The 8,800-nt window shown below is 34.6% G+C and overlaps 1 protein-coding gene across 1 annotated transcript; it reads right to left on the bottom strand.

Annotated features, from left to right (window-relative positions):
• Window positions 1–952: 952 nt before the first annotated feature.
• Window positions 953–1,888, bottom strand: LOC143690636 (olfactory receptor 6C2-like). Its single transcript, XM_077168270.1, has one exon. The coding sequence runs from the start codon at window positions 1,886–1,888 to the stop codon at window positions 953–955; it is 936 nt and encodes a 311-aa protein (XP_077024385.1).
• Window positions 1,889–8,800: the final 6,912 nt, after the last annotated feature.

The raw sequence follows: 8,800 nt of genomic DNA, 5'->3' as shown, positions 1-8,800 counted from the left end.
TAATTTTTGTTATATTATTTTCTTCTATTGATTTTAGATTTAAATTTTTCTTTTCCTTCATAAAAGGAGAAAAATTAGCAAATTTATTAGCTAATGTTTCTTCTTTTTCATATAGGCATTTAGTGCTATCAATATGCCTTTAAATACTGCTTACACTATACACAAATATTGACATATTATTGCTTCTCAATTTTCATTCATTTTTAAATACTTTTAATATTCCTTTTGATTTATTCTTAGATTCATCTGTTATTTTTATCTGTGTTAATGTGCATATATTTAGAGATTTTCCTGATGTCACTCTGATATTATTTTCTCTTTTAAATCTATTTTGCTTTGAGTTCCTACTTCACATTATTTGAATATTATGGCCCAGAATGTGGTCTACTTTATAAGCTGTTTGCTATATAATTTATAAGATTTTGAATTCTGCTATTATTTGGGTTGAGTGTTCTGTAAGTGCTGATTAGATCAAATTGATTAACAGTTTTATTCAACATTTTTACATTCATCTTGATTATCTGTGTACATTTGTTATAAGTCACTGACAAAAAATATTTAACACTCCAAGTATAATTGTGGGTTTGCAGTTCTGTCAGCTTTTGTTATGTATTCTAAATGCTGTTATTAGTGACATAAACATTTAGGATTGCCATGTCATAAATGATGTTCTTTATCTCAGATAATCTACTTTGTCTGATATTAATTTAGTCCTCTCAGATTTCTTTTGATTGGTGTTAGCATAATATTTCATTTTTCCTCCTTTTATTCTTACCTATTTTTGCCTTTGTACTGAAATGGTTTTGTTATGTAGCCTAGGCTTGCTCGTTTTTATCCAATCTCACATTTTCTGCTTTTTATTTCCTTCCTTGTAAAAGAAATTACAAGCATCAAGTAAAAGTTTAGCAGCTGTCCACCTTATTTTAACATTTATTCGACTCCTACTTTCTTTTTAACTCTTTAAGAATGATACAATTCTTTTAATGGAATCACTAAAGGCCTTCCTCACTTGTTTATTTCTCAGTGAATAAATAAAAGGATTTAACATAGGTGAAATAGAAAAAATGAGCAGTGAAACCACTTTATTGATGGTCACCTCTTCGTTTGCTGTAGGATTCATGTAGATGAACATGCACGTCCCATAGGTGATGGAAAGGACGATCAGGTGGGAAGAACAGGTTGAAAATGCCTTTTTCCTTTCCTGGACAGAGGGGAATCTAAAAACAGTCTTGATAATATGAACGTAGGACAGAACTACACACATAAGGGTCAAGAGGAGGGTCAGCACAGCGCAGATCATAACTGTTTTTTCCATGTACCATGTCTCTGAACATGAGATCTTCAGGAGTGGAGAAGCATCACAGAGAAAATGATTAATCACATTTGAGTTGCAGAATTTCAGATTTAGCCCCAGACTAAGTGGGGAAATTATGATAAACAGTCCAGCCCACCAACAGCAAAACACAAGCCTTCTGCAGACTCTCTTGCTCATGATGGTCACATAATGCAGGGGTCTGCAGATGGCCACATAGCGGTCATAGGACATGGCGGCCAAAAGAAAAAATTCTGTCACTGCAAAGAGGTCAGTAAAAAATACTTGGATGACACAAGCGTTATAGGTAATGACCTTGTCACCTGTTGCTAAATTATGCAGGTATCTTGGAATACAAGCAGATGTAAAGGATATTTCTAGGAAGGAGAAATTTTTTAAGAAAAAGTACATGGGTGTTTTAAGATTCGAATCCACAAAGGTGAGTGTGATGATGGTCAGATTCCCAATTATACCCAACACGTAGGTGAGAAATAGAAATATAAAAACCAGAACCTGCAGCTGAGGGTCATCCGTCAGTCCCAGCAGAATGAATGTTGTTATTGTATAGTTATTCATCAGTGAAAACTTCTATCCAGGCTGCATTTCCAATAATTCAGAAAGGTTATTTTATAGATTATCTGTGTAAAGTCTAACGATCAAATCTATATTTACTATATATAATATGAACTTTAAAATCACACCATGGATATGATTAGATTTGTCTGCAGGTACAGTATGATTTCATGGATAAGAAATACATGTTTGGCTCTCCAAAATTCTTGCCTACCCACAAGTTAAATAGAAATAGCACACCGTTAATGTTATATTTTTGCTTAACAAAACCATGTTAAAATTTTTGGTCCTTGTCAAAATGCTCATACATAATATATAACTTGGAGTCACTCTACAGGGCCTTGAGCAGAAGCAGAAGTTTTTGCTCCAGCTTTACAATTAGATTTCTTCTTCTCATTTCTTTGTACTGGAGAAGGGTGTTTTTCTTCTAAGAACAATCCTAAAGTTTACACATAGGACCACATGTAGGCTCCTCTCCCTCACTTGTCTTCCTTCTGTGGCTATCTATCAGTAAGTAATGCATTTATTGTTCACTGTTGTGCAGTATATAATGTTTTGATATAGAATTTGCTTATCATGTTTATTAAATGCTTTGATAAAGTAACAGGAAAACTACACACAGCATTTTGTATCATACTCTTCTGCCTGTGTTGATTCCTTAGACCTATTAGTTCCTCTTCACCTCTGACTGTATACTCTCTTCCTTTTCCTCCCTCTATTCCTACCATTTTATACAATGGCTTCCAATTAATGTTTACTAGATACGTTTTCAGTACTGGATTTGTTCTGAGCTATATATTGATTGATTACCAAACATATCAACTTATATATTGTGCCTTCTAGCAAACGTAACTACTTGCATGAATCATGTATATGTCCATCTTAATGTGCCTGAAACAGAAGTCATAGCTGCCACATCCCTCATCTTACCCCAGCTTTTCCTGTGTGCACATGTATTCTATGCTGGGCACTGCTGAAACTGAGCCTCTTGTATACTTTGTCCCATATTCTACAACTTAATCTGGGTAACAATTATTCATCACCGATTTTCATTTGAAGCACCACTTTCTCTCAGAAGTTTTGCAAAATTCTTTTAGCTATCTTCATTTTCCCACTTCTGTTCATCCATAGTCTGAGAATATGCTGTTGAGTTGTTATTCTGCATCTTTCTCACTGTGATAGGCAGAGCAACTAACAGTTTCAGATATATGGGCATTGTTTAAAGAATATTTTCTGAACAAATTTATGTACCCTGAATTTGTCTGCAGACATAGCCAAAACTATTTCCTCCTTTATTTGGACTTAAATTCATACTGTTCTGATACTAAATTTGCTAATTAACTTTGCCATATTTCTGACTATTACTGGAAAAATTGTTTTTCCTTTAAAAGCAAAGACCTATTTTTATCAGTTAAATCTGACTGTGATATGATCAGTTTTTCTGCTAATTTGTTTACCTGTACTATTGACAAGTGTTAGAACAGCCTTCTCTTCTTTCACTAATCTTTCAGATAAATCATGTTATTTTCTTGAATGCAGTGTTTAGCCTCCTCACCAGCATTCATAGGTTTTTTGATACTGAGTTTATTTCAAAAGATGTTTCACTTTAATTTTCTCATTCAAAAATTAATTTTTATAGTGAAAGACTTGAATGTTTTCCACTTACAATCAGTTTCTCAATGCTTGTACTTGTACATCAGTGAAAAAAATTCCCTTTTAAACACCTGTTTGTTTGTGAACATCTTTTTTCCTTCTTCTTTTTTGCTATAAGTTAGTAGAAGAGCCACACCTAAATTTTTCCTATTCATTCTTTTAAACTCACAGGGCTTCAGACACCAGTAGAAATGTAGACTAGGCTTATGGTTTGTCTGAAATCTGGAACTCTCCCAGGGCAGTTAAGGACTCATTCAATATATATAAATTAAATGAAATGGAGAGGTAGTGAAGGGTGATTATTGCAGTCTACTCAGTCTTCTGCTTGTACTCCTCAACTCTCAGGCCATGTGAATATCACAACTTAACCTTACTCAGCTCAGCATTACTCAGTGCTCAAAAGATATTTTTTCCTTACAAGATATTAAAAAGTATTAGAAGACAAATTTCATTAAACTAATTGGCACCAAGATATAATCTAATGATTTTGCTTATTTTCTCTTCTGATCAAGTATTTGGAAGGAAGCAGGTTTCTCTAGTGAGTGTTGCTACTACAGCTAATCTTTTGAAGGGATGAAGGAACACACATGCACACACACACACAGACACACACACAAAATAAATACTTTTGTTTTCCTGTTTGAGTTTGATGATATGCCTGATGCCACTTCTGATATTTCTTATATTAGGATTCCATTATTTGTCCACCTATTTACTATTATGACATCTCATATATAGTTCTAATGACTTTATGAAATATATAAATACGAACTCACATCTCTGACTTTAATGCAGACTACTTAAATATTTTTTTCTCTGAGAGAAAAATGTGCCAAAGATTTACAATGAGAAACAATAATGTTGCAAATTTACTTACTTTTTTGTCGGTCAATCATAACTTCTGTAAACGTTTAAATACACTTATTCTTAAAGACAATTAGTTGAAAATAGAGGGTGAAATGAAGATTTTCATGTGAACTTCTCTTCCATTTTGGTTATGTTTCCAAACTCTCACACACAAATTCTCTAAACACCTCTGAGATATACATCTCTGAGATAGTTGTCTTCAACAAATTGCACTTTTTCATGCTATACTTTACTGTTGTAGACCTTAGAAATGTTTTCTTATTTCAGCATATCAAAGGAAAGATAGCCTAATGGGAGTGGAATGCTGGAAGCTCCTCTTTGAAAGAGATGGTATTTCAATAACTCAGGACTAGGACAGATTTTTAACAGTATTGACCTTGATTTTTTTTTTCTTTTTTGTTGGCTGAACCTGAAAATAAATGAATAAACATGTGGTCCTTAGTGATTTATACACAAAGTCACTAATGAATCTTTGGAGTAATTTTTTTTTTTTTACAAAAGCAATCTAATAAAGGCTGCCTTTGGGGCAGTGTCCAGGGAGAACAGTAGGACAACACAAGTACCAGGTTATTTAATTCATTTTCTCAGCTTTATCTCAGGAAAGTTGGCATACGATAAGCTGCCTATTTGAAGTGCAAAGTTTGATAAGTGTTGACATATGAACACTACTATGAAACTAGTACCACATGAGCAAACATGCCTGTCAGCCTGAAAAGTGCCCCCTACACTTTGTAATCCCTCAGGTCCTCTTTCCTCTGCACTACTCCTGTTGCCCTTTGACTACTGTTAACTTTTCTGTCAGTATCAGTTTGCTTTCTGCAGAAATTTAAGGAAATGTAGTCATATACTATTGTACTGTCTTGCTTCTTCCACTGAGCATGATTATTTTGTTTTATCCCTGTAGTGTGTATTAACAGTTTATTTCTATTTTTTTTTCTGAATAGTTTCCGATGTTCATAGACTTACAGTTATTTCCAGTTTGCAGCTATTATAAATAAAGTTACTGTAATCACTTATGCATGGGATTTCAAGGGATATATGCTTTTATTTTCTTGGGTAATACCTCAGAGCACAGAGGAGTGGAGTGGTTGGTTCTTTAGGTGTATGTTGAACTTATCAAGAATCTGCCCATCTGTTTTCCCAATTGTCAGACACTGATGTTGGGATTGTAAAGTGCTCACCATCACTTGCTCCATATCCATGGCAACCCCTAGCATGATTGGTTTTTTTTTTTTTTAACATGGGCAGGCACCTGGAAATGAACCCAGGTCCTCTGGCATGGCAGGCGAGCATTCTTACCTGCTGAGCCAATGTAGCCAGCCCATGATTAGCTTTTTTTTAATTAATTAAAAAATTAACTAACACAACATTTAGAAATCATTCCATTCTACATATACAATCAGTAATTCTTAAAATCATCACATAGATGCACATTCATCATTTCTTACTACATTTGCATTGATTTAGAAAAAGAAATAGAAAGACAACAGAAAAAGAAATAAAACGATAATAGAGAGAAAAAAAGAAAAAAAAAGAAAAAAAGAAGAAAAAACAAAACAAAACTATACCTCAGATGCAGCTTCATTCAGTGTTTCAACCTAATTACATTACAATTAGGTAGTATTGTGCTGTCCATTTCTGAGTTTTGTATCCAGTCTTGTTGTACAGTCTGCATCCCTTCAGCTCCAATTACCCATTATCTTACCCTGTTTCTATCTCCTGATGGTCTCTGTTACCAATGACATATTCCAAGTTTATTCTCGAATGTCGGTTCACATCAGTGGGAGATAAAGTATTTGTCTTTTAGTTTTTGGCTAGTCTCACTCAGCATAATGTTCTCTAGGTCCATCCATGTTATTACATGCTTCATAAGTTTATTCTGCCTTAAAGCTGCATAATATTCCATCGTATGTATATACCAGTTTGTTTAGCAACTCGTCTGTTGATGGACATTTTGGCTGTTTCCATCTCTTTGCAATTGTAAATAACGCTGCTATAAACATTGGTGTGCAAATGTCCGTTTGTGTCTTTGCCCTTAAGTCCTCTGAGTAGATACCTAGCAATGGTATTGCTGGGTCATATGGCAATTCTATATTCAGCTTTTTGAGGAAGCACCAAACTGCCTTCCACAGTGCTTGCACCATTTGACATTCCCACCAACAGTGGATAAGTGTGCCTCTTTCACCGCATCCTCTCCAGCACTTGTCATTTTCTGCTTTGTTGATAATGGCCATTCTGGTGGGTGTGAGATGATATCTCATTGTGGTTTTGATTTGCATTTCTCTAATGGCCAGGGACATTGAGCATCTCTTCATGTGCCTTTTGGCCATTTGTATTTCCTCTTCTGAGAAGTGTCTGTTCAAGTCTTTTTCCCATTTTGTAATTGGATTGGCTGTCTTTTTGTTGTGGAGTTGAACAATCTCTTTATAAATTCTGGATACTAGACCTTTATCTGATATGTCATTTTCAAATATTGTCTCCCATTGTGTAGGCTGTCTTTTTAGTTTCTTGATGAAGTTCTTTGATGCACAAAAGTGTTTAATTTTGAGGAGCTCCCGTTTATTTTTTTCTTTCTTCAGTGCTCTTGCTTTAGGTTTAAGGTCCATAAAACCGCCTCCAATTGTAAGAGTCATAAGATATCTCCCTACATTTTCCTCTAACTGTTTTATGGTCTTAGACCTAATGTTTAGATCTTTGATCCATTTTGAGTTAACTTTTGTATAGGGTGTGAGATACGGGTCCTCTTTCATTCTTTTGCATATGGATATCCAGTTCTCTAGGCACCATTTATTGAAGAGACTGTTCTGTCCCAGGTGAGTTGGCTTGACTGCCTTATCAAAGATCAAATGTCCATAGATGAGAGGGTCTATATCTGAGCACTCTATTTGATTCCATTGGTCGATATATCTATCTTTATGCCAGTACCATGCTGTTTTGACCACTGTGGCTTCATAATATGCCTTAAAGTCAGGCAGCGTGAGACCTCCAGCTTCATTTTTTTCCCTCAAGATACTTTTAGCAATTCGGGTCACCCTGCCCTTCCAGATAAATTGGCTTATTGGTTTTTCTATTTCTGAAAAATAAGTTGGGATTTTGATTGGTATTGTGTTGAATCTGTAAATCAATTTAGGTAGAATTGACATCTTAACTATATTTAGTCTACCAATCCATGAACACGGTATGCCTTTCCATCTATTTATGTCTTCTGTGATTTCTTTTAACAGTTTTTTGTAGTTTTCTTTGTATAGGTCTTTTGTCTCTTTAGTTAAATTTATTCCTAACTATTTTATTCTTTTAGTTGCAGTTGTAAATGGGATTCGTTTCTTGATTTTCCCCTCAGCTTGTTCATTGCTAGTGTATAGAAACACTACAGATTTTACTCGTTTATTAGCTCTAGTAGTTTAGCTGTGGATTTTTCAGGGTTTTCAATGTACAGTATCATATCATCTGCAAACAGTGATAGTTTTACTTCTTCCTTTCCAATTTTGATGCCTTGTATTTCTTTTTCTTGTCTAATTGCTCTGGCTAGAACCTCCAACATGATGTTGAATAACAGTGGTGATAATGGACATCCTTGTCTTGTTCCTGATCTTAGGGGGAAAGTTTTCAATTTTTCCTCATTGAGGATGATATTAGCTGTGGGTTTTTCATATATTCCCTCTATCATTTCAAGGAAGTTCCCTTGTATTCTTATCCTTTGAAATGTTTTCAACAGGAAAGGATGTTGAATCTTGTCAAATGCCTTCTCTGCATCAATTGAGATGATCATGTGATTTTTCTGCTTTGATTTGTTGATATGGTGTATTACATTAATTGATTTTCTTATGTTGACCCATCCTTGCATATCTGGGATGAATCCTACTTGGTCATGATGTATAATTCTTTTAATGTGTTGCTGGATTCGATTTGCTAGAATTTTGTTGGGGATTTTTGCATCTATATTCATTAGAGAGATTGGTCTGTAGTTTTCTTTTTTTGTAATATCTTTGCCTGGTTTTGGTATGAGGGTGATGTTAGCTTCATAGAATGAATTAGGTAGCTTTCCCCTCCACTTCAATTTTTTTGAAGAGTTTGAGCAGGGTTGGTACTAATTATTTCTGGAATGTTTGGTAGAATTCACATGTGAAGCCGTCTGGTCCTGGACTTTTCTTTTTGGGAAACTTTGGGATGACTGATTCAATTTCTTTATTTGTTATTGGTTTGTTGAGGTCATCTATTTCTTCTTGAGTCAAAGTTGGTTGTTCATGCCTTTCTAGGAACTTGTCCATTTCATCTACATTATTGTATTTATTAGCATAGAGTTGCTCATCACATCCTGTTATTATCTCCTTTATTTCTGTGAGGTCAGTGGTTATGTCTCCTCTTCCATTTCTGATCCTAATTATTTGTGTCCTC

Source organism: Tamandua tetradactyla, chromosome 7, assembly GCF_023851605.1.
Source record: "Tamandua tetradactyla isolate mTamTet1 chromosome 7, mTamTet1.pri, whole genome shotgun sequence".
Taxonomy (NCBI): domain Eukaryota; kingdom Metazoa; phylum Chordata; class Mammalia; order Pilosa; family Myrmecophagidae; genus Tamandua; species Tamandua tetradactyla.
Note: the sequence above shows the minus strand (reverse complement) of the source record. Positions and strands in the feature narration are given on the sequence as shown.

Bases quoted from the DNA above. Each gene is read 5' to 3' on its own strand.
- LOC143690636 (XM_077168270.1), bottom strand. From the start codon at position 1,888: ATGAATAACTATACAATAACAACATTCATTCTGCTGGGACTGACGGAT.